Here is a 25,368-nt window from a genome sequence, read left to right on the forward strand (position 1 = left end):
GGAAACCATTCGATAGATTCAGTTGTATATCGGTGAAGATTCTGTCGGCGTCACGCGGATTATGGACTTAAAACCTTTTTAAAGACGGCCCACAGCGGCGGAGGGTGCGCGGCGCGCCGAGCGGCCATTCGACAGGCTGGATTGACCAGATCATTTCTAAACTGAACGCTGTGTTGATCCGGGACATCATGTGACTACCACAGAAATGGCAACAGAGCTGGACATAGCACTTTTGCGGCACATTCCACTGTTACAGGAGATTTTGTAATGAAAGACGTGCGGGGATTTCGCGCGTCGGCACGAAGCAGCTCAGGACGCGCAGCAAAAAAAAAAAAAAAACACCTCCGTGTTGGAAACCATTCAGAAGATTCAGACGGCTTTCGATGGCTTTCAGTCGAGTGAGTATCCGAGAAATTGTGTAACAGCTGGACATGCCCCAACATGTCCTGTGAGACTTCCAAGACGGAAGTGTTTTTTTGCTGCGCGTCCTGAGCTGCTTCGTGCCGACGCGCGAAATCCTCCGCACGTCTTTCATTACAAAATCTCCTGTAACAGTGGAATGTGCCACAAAAGTGCTATGTCCAGGTCTGTTGCCATTTCTGTGGTAGTCACATGATGTCCCGGATCAACACAGCATTCAGTTTAGAAATGATCTGGTCGATCCAGCCTGTCGAATGGCCGCTCAGCGTGCCGCGCTCCCTCCGCCGCTGTGGGCCGTCTTTAAAAAGGTTTTAACAGTCCATAATCCACGTGACGCCGACAGAATCTAACAGTTTCTGAAAAAAATTTCATGGAGCAAAGCGGCAGTCTCTCAGCAAGTTCTCAGACAAAAGAAATCCGACGGGAGGGGTGGACCAGTGCTCACTCAAAGCCTGCCCACAGGCGAATGATGCAACCGACAGGCGTGGAAAAACTCATGCATGCGCACGAAGGTTCAAGCTTGGCTGATGTAATCACACGTGATTCAAATTCATATAGTTTTTGAAAAAATAAAGAGGTACGATACTTTTTGGACAGACCTCGTATCTTTGATTGATGCTGTCTGCAATGAAATAGAAGTGAAAGCAAATGTTAGAATTACTGCAGGGTTTTTTGTTTGTTTTGTTTTTTTTTTTTTTTTGCATTTTTCATAGCGCCCCAACTTTTTCTGATTTGGAGTTGGAAATGCATATAATAAAAGTTATCAGTTATCAGTAGCCTCAGCTGAATGTTTTAGCATTTTCAGTTTAGCGTTGTCAAGTTAACTTTTCAGTTAGCGCATTAGTGCATTATATAAGCTACGGTTTGTGTTACCTGTGACCACCAGTGGCCATATCTTCAGGTCACGCTTCCTTATTATAGACACACCTCCTATTGGCTGCTAATGCACATTCTCCTTCTGCCTCTCAGAGTGCCTACCGTATGTTCACTACCACACATGTCTGAAGCATATGATCAGTAAGGTTCGTCGGGATGCTCATCACTTTGAGCGATACCAGCACAACAGGGACCTGGTGGCCTTTCTCAACATGTTTGCCAACAAGCAGCTGGAGCTGCCCAGAGGCTGGGAGATGAAACACGACCACGCTGGCAAGGTGGGAGCCCTGACAATGTTAATCTGGGCCTGTTTTTAGTATCTCTGTCACACAATCCAAAGCACATAGTGCAAGTGAATTTGCGCATGTCTACCAGCGCTTTGCTGTTTATGTGGCACAAAATCTAAGCATAAACTTATCAACAGGATGCAGAGGAGTTTTATTTATTCTCTTAATTAATCACAGGTGTGTGTTTTGGGTGCAACATGAATTACACCAGATTGTTAACTGTCATTTACCTTTGAGGCACATGTGCACTGGATGCTGGAGCCCTACTGGTGGTGAATTCAAGTCAAAGGTTTTCTGGTGAGGAAATAGATGCAAATCTTTAATGCAAGCCATCAGATCATTTAAAAGGTGTAGCAGTGTAGTGAAGTAGTCAAGTGATATTATTTAGTGATTTTTATATTTTTTGCATTACTGTTATTGGAATAGAAGAAGTTCTGATCCACCAGGACTCTTCCTAGAGCTGCTCCCCCATCTAAACTGAGCGATCAGGGAGAGGGGTCTTAGTCAGGGAGGTGAACCCGATGGTCACTGTCAGAGCTCCAGCAAAACCCCATAATGACAATGTGAAAAAAGTTTTTTTTGTTGTTTTTTTTTTTTAGATTTTTGCAAATTTATTAAAAATAAAAGAACTAAGAAATCACATGCACATGGGTATTCACAGTCTTTACCGTGAAGCTCAAAATTGAGCTCATGTGCAACCTGTTTCCGCTGATTGTCCTGGAGATATTTCTACATCTTAATTGGAGTCCACCTGGGGTAAATTCAGTTGATTGGACATGATTTGGAAAGACACACACCTGCCGACATATAAGGTCCCACAGTTGACAGTGCATGTCAGAGCATAAACTAACATGAAGTCAAAGGAATTGTCTGTAGACCTCAGAGACAGCATTGTCTCGAGGCACAAATCTGGAGAAGGGTACAGAAACATTTCTGCTGCTTTGACGGTCCCAATAACCTCAGTGGCCTCCATCATCCATAAATGGAAGAAGTTCAGATCTACCAGGACTCTTCATAAAGCTGGCTGCCCGTCTAAACTGAGCAATTGGGGAGAAGGACCTTAGTCAGGGAGGTGACCAAGAACCTGATGGTCACTCTGTTAGAGCTCCAGCATTCCTCTGTAGAGAGAGGCAAACCTTCCAGAAGAACAACTACTTCTGCAGCAATCCATCAGTCAGACCTGTATGGTAGAGTGGCCAGATGGAAGCCACTCCTTAGTAAAAGGTACACGTCAGCCCGCCTGGGCCCGGTTTCATAAAGCAGTCTAATCTGACAGTCTACCAAGCTTACTTAGTCGACTAAGGTTAGTCACCCAACTTTATCCGTCTAATCTCCGTTTCACATCAATGCATAGATTAGCCGGTTTACATTAGTCAATGATTTTCACTGTCATAGTGTCCTCGCAAGTGCCATTGCCAAGAAACGCTTCCAGTGCACTACAGTTTTCAGTTTTGTTTACTTCCGGGCTGGTCCATCTGCTTGTAGCATCACTGAGTTCTCTGCAGCAGAGAAAAAGCGCTCCCAACCTCGCCATTCGTAAACATCTCCACTGGATTATTCCGGTCCCGGAACAACCTCTCCCACCGCAAGTCTCTCCTTTGTCCCTCCTCCATCAAGTGGTGGTATGTGATTCCTACCTTTTTTGAGGTAAGACGCTGAAGTTTTGTCGACTAAAATAAGATGAGCCTTATCTGTCCCATGCTAAAAACTTTAGTCGAGTAACATGAAAATTTAACAGAGTAAGTGCTTTGTCCAACAACTAATGTCAAAAGATAGTTGATGAAGTGAGTTTAGTCCACTAAACAAGATTAGACTGCTTTATGAAACCAGGCCCAGGAGTTTACCAAAAAGCACCTGAAGGACTCTCAGACCATGAGAAAAAAAATCCTGTGGTCTGATGAGATAAAGATTGAACTTTTATGTGTGAATGCCAGGCGTCATGATTGGAGGAAACCAGACACCATCCCGACAGTGAAGCATGGTGGTGGCAGCATCATGCTGTGGGGATGTTTTTCAGCAGCAGGAACTGGGAGATGAGCCAGGACTGAGGGAAAGATGAATACAGCAATAAACAGAGACATCTTGGATGAAAACCTGCTCCAGAGTGCTCTTGAACTCAGACTGGGCAACAGCTCGTCTTTCAGCAGGACAGTGACCTTAATGACACAGCCAAGATATCAAAGAGTGGCTTCAGAGCAACTATGTGAATGTCCTTGAGTGGCCCAGCCAGAGCCCAGACCTGATTGAACATCTGTGGAGAGATTTGAAAATGGCTGAGCATCGACGCTCCACATGTGATTAGTTAGTTCTTTTATTTTTATTAAATTAGCAAAAACTTAAAAAAACTTTTTTCATGTTGTCATTATGAGGTGTTGTGAGTATAATTTTGAGGGGGGAAAAATGAATTTACTTCATTTTGGAATAAAGCTGTAACATAACAAAATGTGGAATAAGTGAAGCGCTGTGAATATTTTCCTGCTGCACTGTATGTCACTTTGTCAGCTATTGCATAGCTATGGGATCGCTTTTCATTACTGTGTTGATGAGACTCAGCTTTTCATGCCAATGAACTCTGATAATCTCACCCACACTTGACTTTAGAGGACTGTCTGTCTTCATTGAAAATTGGATCATCTTGATTGGATCATCAAAATTGTATTGTCAGTCATCAACAATTGGATCATCAATTTGATCATCTGACATTAATCTTGGACTTGTATGTTATTCATCATAGTGATAAAGCAAAAAAAAAAATCTCAGGATAACCTTTGATCCCACACTGCCCTTTGACCTACAGTTTGGACAAATCACTAAGTCTGCTTTGTATTGCTGCCGCAATATTGCAAAGGTTCTACCAATTCTGTCGCTGGTTTACACAGAGACTTTGATTCATGCCTTTCTCTCTTCCAGAATAGATTACTATAATGTACTAGTTTCTAATTTACTGCAGTTTAGCACCAGAGGTTATCAAATGGTTAAAAAAATGCTATTGCTGGAGTTCTGGCTGAGAGAAGAATGTTTGATCGTATTACCCTGAATTTGTCCTCCCTCCAGTGGCTTCTTTTCCATGTGAGGTCAGACTTTAAGGTATTGTTCTTGACATACAAAATTATTCACCATCCCACCTGGCTAATCTAACTCAGCTTTACATCCTGGTCTGTGCTCTTTGTTCCCAGGATGCAGGATTACTGTGTGTTCCAAAGCTTAAAAAGAAGTCAGCAGGCCACAGAGCTTTTTCTTATTGTGCCCCTGTTCTGTGGAACAATCTGCCTGCTGAGATAAGGCAGTTTGATTGCCTGGAGTCATTTGAATCCAGACTTGGACAGGGGGTTGGTCAGGTTAGACTTTACCCTTGTGAAGCGCCTTGGAGCTGTTTATGTTGTGATTTGGCAACATATAAATATATTTAATTGAATTTGAATTGATTGTAGTTTGATGTACTCATGCCGGGTTCTGTGTGTGCAACCAATGTCATGAACCTGCCTGAGTTAGGTGTACTGAATATTTTGCCATATAAATAGCAGACAAATGTAACTTTTAGACCAGGGTTTTGGTGACAACAACAATGCACCAACAGTGAGCCTGACCACACCTCATTTTAAGACCAACACGCCCCTGACTGCACAGATCAGCACAAGTACATTTAAAGAACATTATGGGCTTGGTGTGTGAAAATGACAAAAGCGTCGGTTAGACACTAGTGATGACATTTGCCTTTGTGCTGTGCGCTGTTTTGTGCCAGATGGCAGATGCAGCTCAAGCTCTTAAATGTCTGCTTTGTACCAAATTCCTAAATAATCAGACATACACAAAATAGAACCCCCAAGTTGTCTTTTCAGCCTCACCACACAGTTATGGTTCAATTTTGTGCACATATTTGCCATTGACAGAGTTTTGTCATGACAGCACTTTTTATGAGCTGTAAAATGTTCAGCCTGAGTCACAACAGTGCTCTTTGCTTTCCTGTGTGACAAAAATGTATTGTTGTATTGTTGCTGATATTATTATTATTATTTTTATTATTGTTATTATTATTTATTCTGTCGTGAATTAAAATGAGACATGTTTAAGTTCCAGTTACCGAATATCAATATTCTTGAGCATATATACATATAAAATTGATAACGCTGCCGTTATACACACAAACTAGAGCATCACACTTGTAGAGCGGAAACCTCTGCCAACACTAGTTTCCAATTCCACAGATTTTTACCTTGGAAAAATTTTTCAAGGTCAAAGTCCTGTTAGAAGTGGCTTTTCATAAGCTAAAGTATAATACAAAATACAGATCAAAAGGGGTTCTCAGCGTTAAAATCAAATATCCGCTGAATCCACAATACGACTCAGATGCAGTTCAAACTTCGTCTCGTCATTGAGAATGCCAGTTTGCTCCTCATTGTCACAAATGAGAATGATTGAGGCACTTTTGATTGGGATATAATGCAAAATGTACATCAAATGGCCTTTTCAATATTAAATTCAAATGTCCACAAAATCCACAATCCGGATCAGATCCAGATCAAACTTTGTCAGGCGATAGTGAGTGCCAGTCTGCACCTCACTTTCAAGCATGAGAGTGATTGGGCCACATTTGATTAATATATTATAATGTAAAATAAATATACATTTTCAGTGTTAAATTTAAATGGCCACAAAATCTGTAATCCAGATCAGATTCAGAACAAAATATGTACATCGATAAAGGATATACCAGCCTATATAACACTATGTAACAAATTTTTTATTTTTGTTTTGTTCCTGGGTACACAGTGTGTTTTCCTGACCTTTTATGCCTTAAATAAATAGAAAATAGCTGTTATTCCACAGAACCTTTGCTTCTGTGATCAGGACAATGATATTTTGAAATTTGTCTGTTTTCAAGAATATTCTCGATTCGCCTTCACTACTACTGAGTAGTCTTCTAGAATATTCTTTAACTGAACTGAGCTGTCCAGAATTTTCTAGAAGTTTCCAGAATTATCTAGAAATTTCAAGAAACTTTTAGAACTTTCTAGAACGTTAAAAAAAATAAAATCAAAGTTTGTGCTGAATGTAGTCATTTTTCCATAGACTTTAGACATAAGCAGTTGAAATATAACACTTAGAAGCCAGGAACAAAAATTGTGTTACATAGTGTAATGCTTTCAAATATGAAAGAAACTAGCTGGGGCACTGCCCAGGTTACCCTGTTTTTTAAGTTCAACTTTAAAAAAAAAAATGATACCTGTTTGTTCCTCATGTCATGCGGATTCAGAATATATATAGTTTTTAGGGCTACATATTATAGTTTGGCTGGAGTGGAATTCGAATTGACCACTTTATACTTTTGTACTCAGGCTTTCTTGATGACATCGTCAGGATGGGGGGTGGGGTGGAATTAGAATTCTGACTGATTTATACTTTTTGTACTCAGGCTTTCTTGATGACATCCTCAGGATGGGGGGTGGGGTGGAATTAGAATTCTGACCGCTTTATAATTTTTGTACTCAGGCTTTCTTGATGACATCAAGTAACCATAAAAGATAAATAAAGAGAATACATTAAAGCATTAAATTATTGGTTGCCCAGAACGTTTAAAAAAATGGTACCAGTTTGTTCCCCATGTCATGAGGATTCAGAAGATATAGTTTTTAGGGCTACATATTATAGTTTGGGAGTTTATCCCGGACAGACAAACAGAATTAACCCTTTATGTATATAGACTAGCTGGGGTACTCGGCACTGCCCGGGTTAACCTGTTTTAGACATAAGCCAAATGCCATTCATTTTAATCAAAACAACTGCCCAACATTTGTTTTTGTAATGCTGATGTCTTACATATGTAATATTTCATGGGCTAATGTTTGTCCAGCAGAACTATAAGCGGTGGACTCCCCAAACTAAGTGGAAATACTTGGTTAAAAGACAAACACATTTGAAGTCCTTCATGCAGACTTTGTTTTGCAATCAAATTTATAATAAAATTACACACAAAAGATAGGTAACAGTAAATGTAAATATCAGTTAATCAAATTGAGGTAGTGGTGTATTAAAAATTGATTAAAATTTAATAAGGATATATGAAAAATTGTGTGTTCCAGGCGAAAACATAACCTCCTCCAACTTTGTTGGCAGAAGTAAAAACTATATACGGTAACACATGGCATGTGATCTCATGTAGGTACATCCCTGTGAGAATTTAAAGGAATACTGTGAAGACAAAGCATTTCTAATGTAGTCTGTGGTATAATTTACACCATGTTTACTGTTTCTGTGTGCACACGCAGCCTTTCTTTGTGGACCATAACTGCCGTGCCACCCCTTCACGATCCCCGGTGCCTCTCCAGAGCCTCACGTCCTCCGAGCCTTTGGCTCATCGCCAACACCTGACACGCCAACGTAGCCACAGCGCTGGGAGGTCAGCCCACGAGGCTGGTACATAAGTACACACATTCTTCTCATATTTAGCCCAGCTTACGCTGACTCCTTCAGGGATGCTGGTCTGTTTCAGAGTTCAGACGGGTGTAAGCCAGTGCCATCCTGGAAAACAGCACATTAGCTTTGAAACCTCACTGTTGTGTCCACTGAAACCAATTTTATCCGAACAAAGTTCCTGTTATTACTTAAAATTGCCTTAGTGCGGTAGAGGTCACTGCTTGAGAGAAACCTCTGTGAATATTATGTTGTGGTTAGCTGAATTTTCAGAGAATAATTACTTTATAAACCTTTGCAAACTGAAATTTGAGGCCTTGGTCAGCACCAAGGAAGGACCAGAAGGATTCAAGACCATGACTGGACGGGTGCAAGTCCCACACTGCATGGCACATTTACAAGTGAAAACGAATCAGAGGGCTGATGCATACACTGCACGCTCATCACATCACGATATATAAATATACATATGTCAGTAATGGTATTTATTTTAACTCTATATGAGTTCATCATGTGTGACTGCATTTTGAAGTCATTCATACCAATCAGTCACAAAGATTTTGCTATCTTAGCTGGATACTACTGCCTGATACCATCTGTACACCTCTTTGATGTTAAGATATACAAAAAAGGTGTTTTGGAACATGTTTTACTTGGTCTTTCTTTGACCAAACTACTTAATCACAAATCTAATTATGTCTCAATATTTATCCAAGTAATATTCCCACCAAGTGTAATCCACCTAGGTCGCTTGGTTGTTGAGATAAACAAACAACAAAACAAAAACAAAAAGGTAAAATGTGGCTCATGCAAACCACAAGCACAATAAATCTGAAAGATCCACATTTCCATAGAATCACCCGCATACACATGAACATTAAAAGCAGAAACCGACTAAACTATCTTTATTAATCAGTCCTTTGCCATGTTTTATCAACCACTGAACACAGTTTTTGTGCAAACACCAGGTTTTGTGGGTGATTCTTGTCATTCCCTAAAAGCCATCAACTGCAGAATGTACAGCTGTGTATACCCCTGGCAGAATTTTTATATTTTTTGGCCAATTTTCAGATAATATAAATGATAACACAAAATCTTTTTTTCACTCATGGTTAGTGCTTGTGTGAAGTCATGTGTCATGTGTTTACTCTTTTTAAAGCTACTGACAACAGAAACTACCCAAATGACCCTGATCAGAGGTTTACATACCCTGGTGATTTTGGCCTGAATAACATGCACACAAGTTGACACAAACGGTTTGAATGGCAACAAAAGGTAACCATCCTCTCCGGTGATCTGTTTTGCTTGTAATCAGTGTGTATGTGTATAAAAGGTCAGTGAGTTTCAGGGCTCCTGACAGACCCTTGTATCTTTCGTCCAGTGCTACACTGACATTTGTGATTTCTGAGTCATAGAGAAAGCAATAGAATTGTCAAAGGGATTTGCAGGAAAAGGAAATTGAAGTGTATAAAGCAGGAAAGGGGATATAAAGATATCCAAGGACCTTATGCCAATCAGCAGTGTTCAACAACTCTAATCAAGAAGTGACCAAATCATGCTCAGGTAGACCAACAGGATTTCAGCAACAACTGCCAGGAAAATAGTTTGGGATACAAAGAAAAAACCCACAAATAACTTCAGCTGAAATAAGGACACTCTGAAACAAAGTGGCGTGGCTGTTTCAAGAGCCACAACAAGGAGGCACTTGAAGAAAAATTGGCTGTATGGTCGAGTTGCCAGAAGAAGCCATTGCTACAACAAATACCACAAAGTATCCCACTTACAATATGCCAAACAGCACAGAAAACAAAGCAATTTGGAGTGATTGAGACCAAATTTGATCTTTATGGCCACAAACATAAATGTTCTATTTGAAGAGGAGTCAACAAGGCCTCTTTATTTATTTTAATTTAACCTTCATTTAACCAGGTTAGTCCCATTGAGATCGAGATCTCTTTGCAAGGGAGACCTGGACAATTCTAAAGTTTCCAGTTCACCTAAACTATGACAAAAGGTGCACCATTCCTACTGTGAAACACGGAGGTGGATTGTTGAATATTTGGGGATGTGTGAACTCCATAGGCAAGCAAGGCAGAAATTGATGGCAGGATGAATGCAGCATGCTTTCAGAACATACTGGAGGAAAATTTGCACTCATCAACCCGGAAGCTGCGCATGAGATGTACTTGGACATTCAATATGACAACAATCCAAACACAAAGTCGGTCGACCTGTCATTGGCTACAGCAGAATAAAGTGAGGGTTCTGGAGTGGCCATCCAGTCTCTTGACCTCAATATAATTTGCCACTTGGAGAGCTCAAACATGCAATTCAGGCAAGACAGCCCAGAAATTTACAGGAACTGGAGGTTTTGGCAAGAAAAATGGGCAGCTTTACCATCAGAGGAAATAAAGAGCCTCATCCACAACTATTTTACAGTTACAGGGCTAAAGCCCCAGTCACACGCCACTAACAAAGGACACTGAAGCCAAAACGAAGGAAATAAAGAGCCTCATCCACAACTATTTACAGTTACAGGGCAAAATCCCAGTCACACGCCACTAACAAAGGACACGGAAGCCAAAACGAAACAAGAAATCTGGACTTATAGTGACATCATTTAAAGATCGTCCAGCTTTGTTTCTCTAACTGGTGCACCATCAAATTTTTAAACTGGTCAAAAGATATCAACGAATCCCAACAACAGCCTCAATTTATCCGTATTTCATTTTGCTTTCTGTCTTGACAGTTCCTCATCATTTGTGTAGTTCCGTAATATCAGCATCCCATTTGACTGTCATCCAACTTTGTCCTACCTCCCAAGTCTGACGTCTTGCATGAACACTGATGATATCTGTACGGGTCAATACTAAAGCTCCGACGAGCTGAACGTATCATCCTTGTATCGCTGATGACCCGTTTATGTGTGGGACGAAAAACCAACGTTTTCATACAGAAACAATAGCAGCAGAACGTTTATCACTACTGTAGCTATTATGCCAGTTCCAGCTGTTTGTGGCTGGCCTGCATTGTGCACACGTTGTTGTCAAGACCACCAAACCCGCACCTGCCAGTGCTGCAGACATGAGCACAAGCTGGCTGCACTCTGTCTCATACCCTCTGTCAGTCACGTCATCATAAATGTTCATTTCTTTTGCACTCGAGTCACAGCTTTCGGTGATGGGAAAAGTGCAGGATTATTTGTCCAACCTTTTTCGATGATTTGTGACTTTGTTTCCTTCGTTCGCTATCGTCCTGTGCCGTGTGACTGGGGCTTAAGACTGGTGAGTCAACAAAAACAATTCACTGTAATGGAAGAAGAAATAATAGAGGGACTGTGTATAAAAATGGCTGTAATATCACTGGCTGATCTAGGAACTGTGTGCCAAAAATTAAATGTCCTGTGTTACAACTTGCCAGCCAAAAGCTTGACCCTCTGGGGCCCAGGGTATAATTGGCCATTTTTGAGTACTTTTGGTTTTACCATTAAAAAAACTGTTTACTTTGCCTTGTTTGGAATCATTTTTGTCAGCACAACCTCATCTGTGTGACTTGACAGTTTTTCTTTCATTCTGACATACTGTATTAACACAATGAACCTAAATGCACACAAAAGCATAAAATCCAAAATAGAATTTTTTTTTTACGGTAAAAACCACAAACATGTTTAATAAACCATTTTTATAACTATATAATATAAGAATGCAAATATAATTGTAAATTTCAAAAACATATGTACAATGTAGCAAACACGTTATATACAACTAAGATAAAGATAACTTATTGATCTCAGAGGAAAAATACACGTTACGTCAGCTCTTAAAAAACACACAAGATTGGTGCAAGTAGAGGAAAACTATTTATATTAAAATGCACATTAGGCATTTTTGTACAACTATTTACAAAGCAATAAGATGCCACACAAGTTACTTGTGCACTGTCCAATATCTTTCTCTGTCCGCTGACATGTGAAAGCACATCTGCAAGCAACTATTTCTGACGAGAGTTTTGCAGGACTGAACATGATGGCAGTACACTACACAAAGGTGAAGGAACGTAACACTGAGGAGTAGTCAGACGCTTCATTCAGGCTCACCCCAGGCAAATCTTCTACACCTCTGTGTTCTTTGAGAACCAGGAGAATAAATCATCTTGAACAATGAAGACTCATTAATATCAAATAATGATGTACTATTTCCAGCTTTCTACTTGCCTGCCTGGTTGTTAGCGTGGAACATCACCATTACGCAGAGTATAAAACACTGCCATCACATATGATGTCGGAAACAGATTTAATTAATTTTTTATTTATCAGCCATCTCAGCTTGTTAATAAAATTATACCAGTTACCTGTTCCAAATGCCCAAAATACGTTTGAATTGCCTGAGATTGCAGGAAATGCACCCTTAAATCAAACCTTTCCTGGGGGGGCATGCCCCGCACCCCCTAGTCAAACCCCCCGCCTTCTAAGAAACCTAGCTCCACCCTTGAATATGAATGGCTGGTGTGGGTTTTGTTTTGTTTTTTAAACACCTTGAAGTAAAGCTGGAGGTCTACACTACAATCACATTTTGGTTATTTCATTTTGACTCCATTGTGGGGGTGCACAGAAAACAATGTTGCAAAACCAGTCACCATCCAATGACCATTAATTGAAGTAAGCAGGTATAGAAAATAGATGGATGTATGGATGGACACCATCCAAATACAGTTCTCCCATAACCCAGAGTGGATAAAACACTCACATGATGATCTTCCTGTCCTTAGGTAGGTGAAGATCCTCGTCACCCTGGCCCGCCTGTCCTGCCGCGGCCTTCCAGCACCTTCAGCTCTGTCAACAGGGGGCAATACCAAGACACTGTCCCAGTGGGTACGTAAGTACACAAAGCTTCCTTCAAAGATCAGCAAACGTAACCTACATTTTTGTGCATTCTTTTTCCAGCTTACAACGAAAAGATTGTGGCATTTCTCAGACAACCCAACATCTTTGAGATTTTACAAGAGAGACAGTCAGACTTCAGCCGGAACCATTCACTCAGGTACACGCAGGAGCAAACTCTACTCCAACAGTGGGCTTATGTACCTGTGGGCTTAATGGAGGTGATGATCATTAGAGGGTGCAATGACTTTAATCCTCTGCCAACAGGGAGAAAGTGCAGCTGATCCGAACAGACGGAGCGTCAGGATTGGCCAGGCTATCAGGAGACGCTGACCTGGTCATGCTGCTCAGGTCAGACCTTCTTTCTGGGAACGTCTTGTTGTAAATAAAAAAATAAAAGTTTGTTTTGGGCTCTCTTCTGTATTATGTCCTTTTAACTTTATTATAATTTGTATGGGTGTAACAAAACACTGATGTGGCTCGATGTATTGATTAAAAAATTATCCAATATAATTGATGCATTTTGAAAACATCTATTTCATCATAGCTTTATTTTGAAATTCCCTTAAAAAACAGTGTCAGCATTTCTCTTCATGCCCACCTCTTTCCAAAACAATGAGTAACTGTGGTAGTGACCTAATATCAGGCAGTTCATGGGCTTTATGATATAGACTCATATTGATCGCAGGGCCCTGAATTTCTCACTTGTGATGGACTTCATAAATCCTCCTGACTACCAAGAAGGGAGTCAGGAGGATATTAGCAAATATGATATAATTGACCAAAGAATCAATATACTGTGTGTTACAATGAAACATGTGAACCCCGAGTAATTAGAGTAGTTGTAGTAGAGGCTGTTGTGTAATGCAATCCTGTCACGCTAACTGTGTCACAGGAGTGGAGGATTTGGATGTGTGAACAGAATTGGTGATAATGCACATCATTTAACCTCAGATGGCTTTATGATTTAACTACCTGAGTTACCTGTTCTACGCACGGCTAATAGAGAAGAATTTTAGCCATGTCACTGTATATTTCATGTCACTTAGTTAAGGTGTCGTAAGTTGCATTGTATTGTGTGTATGTTGTCATCATTAATTTTCATAGAGAAATTTGTGACATTCATGAGATTCAAGTGAATGATGATAAAAGGTGACAGCACGTCATATCACGGCAGTGCTCTGGCATGCCATACACAACAGGTACATTTTAATTGAAAAAACACACACTTTAACTGGCACACGGTGCGCACTGGTGTCTTCAGACTGTAATTAAAGTGCACTCTAGCCAGCCGCTACTACGTAGTAAATAAAGTGTAATGTTTGCTACCTGACCTGAGTACCACGTGAACTGTGAAAATGAGGGCTCCAGTGAGTGGGTCATGATCTGAAGACTGACCGTGTTTGTGTTTGTGTGTGTGTGTGTGTGTGTGTGTGTGTGTGTGTGTGTGTGTGTGTGTGTGTGTGTGTGGTGTGTGTGTGTGTGTGTGTGTGTTGTGTGTGTGTGTTTGCACACATACACTTTCAAACTTAGGCCCCCAGACACCATAGCAAGTTTGGTGTCGACTGCTTAATTACTGTGGCTGTGCATAGCAGAGCAGGTCGTGATCTAATTTATAAAACTGACCGTGTGTGTGTGTGTGTGTGTGTGTGTCTGTGTCTGTCGAACATGCCTGTGATTATTACTCCTAAGTGCTGCAGAGGTATTCAGTTATTTGAGTGTGAGTGATGCGCCCTGCAGCAGAATCTTGTATGCATACATACCTGTTATACACCTGGTTATTCTCTTGAACTTTGACACCCTTCCTTCATAGGTGTTTTGTAATTCTTTTATCCATCTCGTCTAATTCTTATATTCCATTTCTTTGTATCCTTTTTGCTTGCTTTAGTCCAACAACATTAACTGAATTAATTGTTTATTTCTCTCTCTCTCTGTCTCCTCTGCAGTCTTTTTGAAGATGAAGTCATGTCCTACGTGCCTCCTCATGCCTTACTTCACCCCAGCTACTGCCAGTCACCTCGGAGCTCGCCTGTCTCCTCACCGCAGAACTCGCCTGGTTAGAGACCGATGGACAGATGTCATATTGGCACACATGTACTGCAGAAAAATTTTGAAAGTTTGATTCATCTATTTACCCAACATGAGTGATCCACAGATGATTCCCAAAAACTGTCAAAAACTGTTCTGAGAAATGCCGTGAATCAATAAGCAATTAAAGAGTTCAAAACACAGGCCACCACACATTGCTAATTCATGGCTTTAACTTTTGGCCGTTTGCCTTTAAATGTCTCCACTCTCCTTGTTGTATGCCTGCAGGAACTCAGAGAGCTAATGCCAGAGCCCCAGCACCCTACAAAAGAGACTTTGAGGCCAAATTGCGCAACTTCTACAGAAAGCTGGAAACAAAAGGCTACGGCCAAGGACCAGGGAAGCTAAAGCAAGTGCTCCATGTTTGTGTAAAGTGTCTGCACAAGAAGATCTTGCACTTTGTTCTTTTACACGTATTTACATACACTAATGAAAGTCGTTGCGCTTCTGTTTTCCTCAGGTTAATCATCCGTCGTGACCATCTTCTGGAAGATGCCTTCAACCAGATAATGTGCTATTCCCGTAAAGACCTGCAGCGCAGCAAACTCTACGTCAGCTTTGTCGGCGAGGAAGGGTGAGCAAGAACAAGGAGAGGAGACATGACCTTTTTTTTAGTATGTTTTTAAGTATGTTTTTTAAGGAAATCTTTTGAAATGATAAATCTGTTGTGCAGGTTGGACTACAGCGGGCCTTCCAGAGAGTTTTTCTTCTTGGTGTCCAGGGAGCTTTTCAATCCTTATTATGGCCTCTTTGAATACTCTGCCAACGACACCTACACCGTTCAGATTAGCCCCATGTCTGCCTTTGTAGACAATCACCATGAATGGTGAGCACACACGCTAAGCTAAGCTAAGGTATACGAAGATACTTTGGAAACGTCTTTAAAGATTCTGATTCTGTGCATGCATTTGTGTCCATATCAGGTTTCGGTTCAGCGGACGAATTCTGGGCTTAGCTCTAATCCATCAGTACCTGTTGGACGCCTTCTTCACTAGACCCTTCTATAAAGGCCTCCTGCGCATGTACGTTTGAGATTACGTTTAAGATTCTTTGTGCCACTTTATGACAAAACTGTCACAGGAGGCAACAGCCAAAAATTGCTCTGTGCCCTAGTTTCAGAAGTCATTAGAGCTTTGGACTGTTGTTTTGCACTACTAAGAAATGCTAACCCTGGTGGATGTTCGTGTTAGCGTTAAGTGCAGTTAGCATACTCCCATCAATTTTTAGGAAAGCCCACACAACAGCACAATCAACTGAATCACACACTTTAGAGAAAATCAACATAGGCTGTAAAGAAGCACTCCCGATATTCACATTACGTTCACTGAGAACTCGCAGAGTGAGTTTGCGGTCAATGATTGTCTTCTTGGGCATAAAATCGGTAAGGACCTGGGGCTGAATACCTTTCCCGGCACAGACAGTAGTGTAAGGGCCCGGTCACATCATTGAACGAAGGAAATCGTCAATCCTCAAGAAAAAGTGGACCAATGAGCCTGCACTTCTCCCATCACCGAAAAGCCTGCAAGTCTAGAGCACTTAAAGGAACGAAACAAAACCAAAACTAACAAAAGAAAAACAAAGCGAACAGCGACCTTGACCATCACCTCAGGGGAGGTGATGATCTAGTGGTTAAAGCGTTGGGCTTCAGACCAGAGGATCCTCGGTTCAAATCCCAGCCTGACCGGAAAATCACTAAGGGCACTTGGGCAAGGTCCTTAATCTCCTAGATGCTCCAGGTGTGTAGTGGGTGCCTTGCATGGCAGCAGCCTCACATCGGGGTGAATGTGAGGCATTGATGTGTAAAGCTCTTTGAGCGTCTGATGCAGATGGAAAAGCGCTATATAAATGGAGTCCATTTACCAATTAACAAAATCAAAATCATGATGACGTGACTTGACAGTGGGTATGAAACCAAGTGCAGCCAGTCTGTGCTCACGTCTGTAACCAGCCTGTGCTCATGTCCGCAGCACCTGCAGATGCAGGATCTGGTTGTATTGACAACATGTTTGTCTTCACAACAACAACGTGCGTGCACGCGTACATTCCCACACATGGACAAGTCACGTTCAGCTCATCTGAGTTTTAGTTATTGATCCCTTAAGATATTGGCAACGTTCATGCAAGACGTCAGATGTGGGAGGTTGGATGAAGTTGGATGACAATCAAACGGAACGCTGAAGGTACGGGAACTGCGCAAATAATAAGGAATCGTCAACACAGAAAGCATAATGGAATACGGACAAATTGAGGTCGTCGTTGGGATTCGTTCACATTTTTCAACAGTTTGAGATTTCTGAAGCTGGACGACGGTTAAACGATGTCTCCGAAAGTCAGCGTAAGTCCAGATTTCTTGTTTCATTTTAAGTTCGGTGTCCTCCGGTAGTGTCGTGTGACCAGGACTTTATACTCCTGTAGATGTTGCAGTCCAGGCCGTCACCTTTTCCTTTATTCACGTTGGATTGTAGACCGTGTGACCTGAGTGACCTGGAGTATCTGGATGAAGAGTTTCATCAGTCCCTTCAGTGGATGAAGGACAATGACATCGAAGACATGCTGGATCTTACCTTCACCGTCAATGAAGAAGTCTTTGGACAGGTCAGCATGCAAGCATGTGTTTGTGTGTAGGTGCATATTTCTACCTTTGTGAGGACACGCAGTGTTTCTCGGAGAGTATTATAGGCCTGTTGGGCTGCCAGGCCAACAAAACCCCCGCCAGGTTAGAATTTTGAGAATTTGGATGCATATGCAGCACTGTCTTTATGCCAGTGATGACCAAGGAGATTCTGACAATAAATGTGCACATTACATTTTGCTTATAACCAAATATACAGCATTGTATGCACCCATGAAGAATTGGGTGCAGGGAGGTTTAGTGATGCTGATGCTGAGGGATGCTCAGTTTTTTTTGTTTGTTTTAAATACTCATGTGACTTTTCTATGCAGTGCACCCACTCATTAGTAAATGTGATAATTTCATAGAAAAATACAAGCTGAAAAGAACAACCAGGCCAGAGTTATGATTTTTTTTATATAACACCAAATATTAATTAAGTTGGATGTCAGTCATTCCATCACATCCACAGCGGTGTGATTAAGACATTCCCTAACACTGCCTTTTATGGAGTATATTTTTTGGAAGTGACTTGACACTGCACTAATTGTATGATGATGTTGGTTATTATTATGAGTATTATTTATTTTATTTTAGCAGAGGTCAGCTGACATCATTGCAATGTTCCACAAATTTTTACTTTGGAAAAAATTTTCAAGATAAAAGTCCTGTTAGAAGTGGCTTTTCATAACCTAAAATATAATACAAAATATAGCTCAAAAGGGCTTTTCAGTGTTAAAATCAAATATCCGCTAAATCCGCAATATGGATCACATGCAGATCAAACTTAGTCTGTTCATTGAGAGTGCCAGTTTGCACCTCATGGCCACAAATGAGAGTGATTGAGGCACGTTTGATTAAGATATAATGCAAAATGTACACCAAATGGGTTTTTCAACATTAAATTCAAATGTCCACAAAACCCACAATCCAGATCAGATCCGTATCAAACTTTGTCAGACGATAGTGGGTGCCAGTCTGCACTTCACACTTCACTTTCAAATATGAGAGTGATTGGGGCATGTTTGATTAAGATGCAATGTAAAATCTGTATTATAATAGCCAAGTGGCCTGTGTATGCGTGTGTGCATGTGTGTGGCTTCGATCATGGAGAAACTGGGGAGAGCAGACATTTGCCATTTGGCATGCTTATATATTTTGGGTCAAGGATGAACACTGTGAAAACAAAAAGTTGATAGGACTAATATTTTTGGAAAGATTAGCGATATTAGCTAACAGTAGTGAACGATGGACACTGATGTTTACATTCTGGACTCACACGCCATTCCAGCAGGGGGCAGTAAATCATCTATATATTAAAAGTGCATGTGTGTGTGTGTGCGCGCGAGCGTGATTTTATTTAGTAAACTTAATGTAAGTACATAATATCATTGTACAACCCCAATTCCAATGAAGTTGGGACGTTGTGTGAAATGTAAATAAAAACAGAATACAATGATTTGCAAATCCTCTTCAACCTATATTCAATTCAATACACCACAAAGACAAGATATTTAATGTTCAAACTGATAAACTTTATTGTTTTTGTGCAAATATTTGCTCATTTTGAAATGGATGTCTGCAGCACGTTTCAAAAAAGCTGGGATGTAACACAGTGGTAAACATACTACTGTCCCAGCTTTTTGGTTACAGGAAGATTAGTGACGCTGAAACTGAGTGATCTTAGAGTTTGGGTATTTTTAATATGCTTATGAGTGAGTTTTCTATGTGTTATACCCACACATTGGTAAATGTGCTAAATTTCACAGAAAAAAAAAATTCACAGGGTTTTTTTCCCCACAAACCCTGACTGAGTTTGTTTAGCTTGAGGACATTTCTGATTATAACAGGAGTGAAAACCTGAACTACAAAATGGTTTTTCTCTCTGCTTTACATGCAGAGGAGGAACATAAAACTGATGCAACATAAAACAAGATGCAAAGATCCATTTTGTTTTGGTTGTTAACAGATAACAGAGAGGGAGCTGAAGCCAGGGGGCACCAACATCCCTGTCTCAGAGAAGAACAAGAAGGAATACATTGAACGGATGGTGAAGTGGAGGATAGAGAGAGGAGTGGTACAGCAGACTGAAAGTCTGGTCCGAGGCTTCTATGAGGTGCTGCTGTGTTTCTGTGTCTGTTGACCTTTTGAAAATTTCACTGTACTTACACGTTATGCGTATAAGGTGCTCTGTGACGTTGTGCTAAATTGTGTCAACCTGCTGTTGACATGTTTGTGCGTGACAGTGTTTGAGTTTGTGTAATAAAAGGCAAAAAACCCAGAAACACCCAGACAATGTGCTGTTTCCCAGGTGGTGGATGCCAGACTGGTGTCAGTGTTTGATGCCCGAGAGCTGGAGCTGGTGATCGCTGGCACCGCTGAGATTGACTTATCAGACTGGAGGAACAACACAGAGTACAGAGGAGGTACAGAATCAGAAAAAAACAATGGATGAATGGATGAACCCAGGAATGACCATTATGGGGATGTTAAAATTTGACCTTCAACTTGTATAAAGATCTTTTGGAGTCTTTCTGAAATTTGAATAACAGATACGAAACTTGTTTTTGGTTGAGATCTCTGCAGGGTTGCTGATGGTTTTGGTCAGGATCTTCATTACCTGGAGGAAGTTCTGCATAAGAATAAAGAAATTCATGCACTCACTTAAGTTGGAAATAGCGATTTTAAGTTAGTTCCATGTCAGATGTCCAGTATCTGTGGCTGTGTTCATGCTATACTCTCACTTCACAGAGTATGTATTTACAAACCACTGCACCTCTAACTGCACATTTATTCAGCAAGACTTTTGTTATGTAAGAGGCAGCTTCCACACGAGTCTGTGCCATACTGGTTTTCAAACACTTCGCTAGTCTCACTGATTTTATGAGCCACATACTAACTCAGTTCAACAACCCATCAGCCAGCAGGACACATATTAAAACTGAAAAAAAGACATTTTAGATATTTATGCTATATCTCAGGAAGAATTTTGGTGTCAAATCTCAGATATCAGATATCTAATATTGACCATAGTATATTGAAAAATTATTGGCCGATATCAAATCTATCATTTTGCTCTAAAATTCTGGAAAAAGTGGTTTCACAGCAGCTCGTAGACCACCTTACTGAGAATAATCTCTTTGAGCCACTGCAGTCTGCATTTAGAAAATATCATTCCACAGAGACGGCTCTCACTAAAGTGGTGAATGATCTTCTGCTTGCAATGGATTCAGACACCACTACGGTTCTGGTGTAGTTAGATCTTATGTAACAGGCAGGCACTAAAATGTATGATTTCACGCTTTATAAATGTTTATAACTGTTAAGCTTTATTCAGTATGCCTGCAAAAATATGTTAGCAGTCTAAAAGTTATCTTAACTAAATTTAGCGAGGTTAATTCAGCCGCTGATATTTTTCAAAGTTAGCTGAAAAGCTAATCAACTAACAAAAAGTTAGCTTCGCTAATTAGCGATTAGCGGAACTATGCCCACCACTGAGTATTTAGTAGTAAGGTTAGACCTTACTTGTGTGAAGCACCTTGAGGCAGCTTTGTTGTGATTTGGCGCTATATAAACTAAATAAATTGAAAATGAAGTGATATCAGTAACCACTGGAACTAGAGATCAGATTTTGGGCTGAAATTAGCCCCATTTATTTATACATGATCCAGCATGCAGGTGCTTCAGTGTTGAAGACCTCAACAACTCAGAAAGACCAAGGACACGCTCACATGTCACCTAGCTGCTACCTACCACAAATACAAAATACCAGAGAGAACTGCTGGTTATGCTGAGAATAATTTGATACCAGTATCAAGACTATCCCACCAGTCCACAGATCTACTCGGGAGGGCGACTCTTGAGGTAGCGATAAGGTGTGTACAGCTTAAAAAAAAAGAAAAAAGGGTTTGTTTGTTTTTTTGACCATTTTAAAGTTGTCAAAGGTCAAGGCAGCATGGAGACCAAGTGGTTAGTGTGCTTGCCTGAAAATCATTTCAAGACTACCTCTGCTTATTCTCCATGTAATGTGGAGTTACATCAGGAAGGGCATCTGGTGTACAACTTGTGCCAGATCAGCATGCAGATCCAAACAAAAAGGGAGGAGCTGAAAGAACTTGTTTCATGTGGCCTCTGAACTGTTACTGGACGTCAGTGGTGTATTTTGGGGTCTGCCTGGTGTCCGACTGTTATGTTGGGTCGTTTTGGCCCAGTTTGCCGAGGAGCTTTTACTTGTTTCAGGTTGGGCTCAGGTTCTTCACCGTCACTGTTCTTGCACGTTAACATTGCTGACACTGTTTCCTGTTCAGGTTACCATGACAACCACATTGTTATCCGGTGGTTCTGGGCAGCAGTGGAGCGGTTCAACAATGAGCAGAGACTGCGGCTGCTGCAGGTCGGCACTTTGTGTGAGACTCGAGAGAAGTCGTGTGTTATCGTTCTTATCTCCAGCCTGTTCTTGTTTTTCTTTGCTTCCTCTCCGTCTGTTCAGTTTGTGACTGGGACCTCCAGTATTCCTTACGAGGGTTTTGCTTCTTTGCGAGGCAGCAACGGTCCACGTCGGTTCTGTGTGGAGAAATGGGGGAAAATCACATCGCTGCCCAGGTATGGTCAACAATTTGATGCTGCCTCCTTTTTAATCATCTCTTTTCTTTGTTTGGTTACATTATCACATTCTAACTCTGTGCCTGCAGAAAGTCCTGTAAGACAGATAAGACAACAGTTTCTCACACATACAGACTACAACAGCAAGTCAGCTTTTGCAGACACGAGCCAGCTAACAAAGTAACTGTCTGATGGGAGTACTACATGCTGTACTGTCCAGTATTGCTGCTGTTTTTCCAAGGGCTCGCAATTCAGAAAGACAGAATGTTACACAAGCAGTCCAAGGCTTTGAGAATTAAAAAACAAAACAAAACAAAAAACCTAAGCCTTCAACCACACACCTGCTCAGACCAGGGCCGTATCCTCAGTGCATCTCAAAGCCCTCTCAGAGAGCTCCTAACTTAGCCTAAAATATCCTGGGAAGGACTCCCAGTCTGAGAGCAACTCTGGGCAAGGAGTTGACAGAAACTCCTATCTTAGTGAGGAGGCGGGGTTGGCCCTGTTGCTAGGTATGACATGGCTCTGTAATTGGTTGCTGCAGAAAAATAAATGCACTCTGCACTCCTACTTATGAATGAACAGTAAAATCAACCGATCATATAACCTGAAGTGCATTAAGAAATGCATAATCGTGAAAATAATTTAATGTCATGATGATGATACTCAGCAAAATTAAATTTGAGTGATCGCTGGGCCGGTCACTAAACATGTAAATTGTTGTGCTGCAGTGCACTATGGGAGTTCTGGGTTTTGGGGTTTTAAATGTTGTTATTGTGGTTCATGTTAGTTTAACAGTGTTGTTAATGCTAGTGTTATTGATTTATTGTGTTTTTGTAGTTCAGTTGGTTTAGTGAGTTAAGTGTCACCATGTTGTCCCTATAAGTGAACCGTGTATTGTGTTTGATGCTGCCCCTTCACGTCTGTGTTGTTTGATTTGACAAATAAGAGCGCCTCCTAGTGGCAGAGTGCCAAAAAGATAAAAGCTCTCGCTTGTCTTTCAGTATTCCACGCAGTTCACCACAAAATGAATTGTTATACAGCTTGAAGATGTTTGAACATATCTCGTTCACAGAATGAAAATGTTTAAAATGGGACCCCAACAAATTTCACTATAGACGTAAGATAAATACAGATTTTTTTTTTTCCCACAATACGCCCACTTTAACTTATGTTAAATTTGTTGTCTCTCCAGAGCTCATACCTGTTTCAACCGACTGGACCTGCCACCTTATCCATCCTTCTCCATGCTGTATGAGAAGATGCTGACCGCCGTGGAGGAGACCAGCACCTTTGGACTTGAATGAGCGCCACCCCACAACAGACCGCTGGTCTGGTCGTCGAGAAAAGCAGAACTCTTTCTGATGGGTCCAGCACAGACCTTAGAGTCACAATATGACCTTTAACCCAGGAATCAGAATGCCAAACTTTTTCCAAAGTCCCATATGTGAAAGTAACAGTACATAGACCTGCATGTATTTCACACCTGCTTTGTGATACACACTTTCACCTGTGGGATGTGACGATTGAAGACCCACAATGCCGTTGGAATAACTGGGTTTGACCAATAGCAGTGTGGGATATTTTCTACATTGTCTTTCATACCACTCAGTTGTAGTCTCTTTTAAAGAATCCCACTGGAGGTTTTAAGTGTTGCCTTCACTGTCTCACATCAGCTCTGATGTTCATTCGCTGAGGGGATTTACACGATTCAGGAGAACTTGCTCTGTTTGGACGGTCCTTGTTGGAGCTTCACGGTCGTGCACGTGTTGGTTGTGCACACCCTTGTCTAAGCCTTAGGAGGACCAGCCCAGGAAACTTTTCAGATTATGTGTGATTTCAGCATACATCACCCGCTGCTCATTTTGGAGTCCAGACAAAATACTTTATTGTTGTTGCAGGAAGAAAAAACAAAGACAAAAATCAGATTTTCTAATCACATGAGACTGAGACTTTATTTGGATGTTACTACTTTTTTCAATTAAATTGTGAGGGACTGATTTTCCTGACAGATCTGGGTCCATTACAGCAACACTCTGGTCATTTATTTTTTTTAATTATTTTAGTTCTCTGTGTCCACTTCCTTCTGTGACTTTGACCCAGATTTGTTTTATTTTAATTTAATTATTTCAAAGTAGTTTGTAGATCATGACACACAAATCTAATCAAACACAAACCAAAAGTCAGTCACTTCAGTGACGGCGAGTAGAACGGGATCAGACAGACTGAATATAAGTTGCCATTTTTCAGTGTTACTGCAGCACATCACAGAACGTCTGCTCAGCTTTTTGGAACTGCTCATCATTTTCCTTTTTTCATCTTGGTCACATTTTCAGAAGAAAACTCCACATGGAGGATTTTGGTTGTTTTCTTTCACTTGTCATGTTGAACTCTGTGTTAACAGTTGATATTTCATGTCACATGTGAAGTGACACAGTCACAGTGCTGTGCAAATGTTTTACGCAACCTACGATAGGTGATTGAAAAGTTTTGAGCCTGACCCAGAAAACATAGAGTAGGGTTCTCCAGGATAGGGCCTTCTATGAGAAAGGTATTAAAGCCCTGCAGCGATGCTGGAAAAAGTGTGTGTGGATTTACATACAAACTTTTCAATCACCCCTCGTTGAAGTTTGACTGCAGTTCAGCTTTTGATTCTTCTCTTCATCGGTGGGCCAGCTGAACATCGAGGTTGAAATTACCGAAGATCTGAATTCAAACAGAAACTAGAGCACCGTGCTCATAGAGTGCAAACCTCCGCCAACACTAGTTTCCAATTCCACAAATTTTTACTTTGGAAAAAAATTTCCAGGTCAAAGTCCTGTAAGAAGTGACTTGTCATAAGCTAAATTAGATGTTATCAGATATCAGGAGTATGTATTTAGTTCATGCAGTTAAATCAGTTTTTTTGTGGTGTTGCCAGGTTTTTTTTTTTTCCAACTTTTAGTTTTTGAATTCTTTTTCAGATAATTTGCACAGAACATTGGTTATCTCTGCTATGCACAATTTGTCATTACTTTTGGCACTTGGTTTCCAACTGATAACTGGAAGCTAGACAAACAGGCATAAAATTGGAACCTTCATCCAATTTTGGTGATGGAGGTAAATCCTGACTGACTGAGGCAGTTTTTGGTTGAGATATAATGCAAATTGTACTCCAAATGGGTTTTTCAATATTATGTCCTTGTATACATTTGAAT

The 25,368-nt window shown here is 40.8% G+C and overlaps 1 protein-coding gene across 1 annotated transcript in view; it reads left to right on the plus strand.

Moving 5' to 3' along the window:
• LOC117514139 (E3 ubiquitin-protein ligase HECW2-like) overlaps positions 1 to 25,064 on the plus strand; it is a 193,652-nt gene extending 168,588 nt beyond the window's left edge. Inside the window, exons 32-46 of the mRNA XM_034174480.1 lie at positions 1,390 to 1,574; positions 12,762 to 12,864; positions 12,937 to 13,033; positions 13,141 to 13,224; positions 14,820 to 14,929; positions 15,190 to 15,310; positions 15,422 to 15,535; positions 15,635 to 15,787; positions 15,885 to 15,983; positions 17,427 to 17,556; positions 19,542 to 19,688; positions 19,884 to 19,998; positions 21,880 to 21,965; positions 22,062 to 22,174; positions 23,367 to 25,064. Coding sequence (XP_034030371.1) covers positions 1,390 to 1,574; positions 12,762 to 12,864; positions 12,937 to 13,033; positions 13,141 to 13,224; positions 14,820 to 14,929; positions 15,190 to 15,310; positions 15,422 to 15,535; positions 15,635 to 15,787; positions 15,885 to 15,983; positions 17,427 to 17,556; positions 19,542 to 19,688; positions 19,884 to 19,998; positions 21,880 to 21,965; positions 22,062 to 22,174; positions 23,367 to 23,478 — 1,769 coding nt within the window. The 3' untranslated portion in view covers positions 23,479 to 25,064. The remainder of the gene's footprint in view (positions 1 to 1,389; positions 1,575 to 12,761; positions 12,865 to 12,936; positions 13,034 to 13,140; positions 13,225 to 14,819; positions 14,930 to 15,189; positions 15,311 to 15,421; positions 15,536 to 15,634; positions 15,788 to 15,884; positions 15,984 to 17,426; positions 17,557 to 19,541; positions 19,689 to 19,883; positions 19,999 to 21,879; positions 21,966 to 22,061; positions 22,175 to 23,366) is intronic.
• The last annotated feature ends 304 nt before the right edge of the window (positions 25,065 to 25,368 follow it).

The sequence above is a fragment of the Thalassophryne amazonica genome, chromosome 1 (assembly GCF_902500255.1).
Source record: "Thalassophryne amazonica chromosome 1, fThaAma1.1, whole genome shotgun sequence".
Classification (NCBI taxonomy): domain Eukaryota; kingdom Metazoa; phylum Chordata; class Actinopteri; order Batrachoidiformes; family Batrachoididae; genus Thalassophryne; species Thalassophryne amazonica.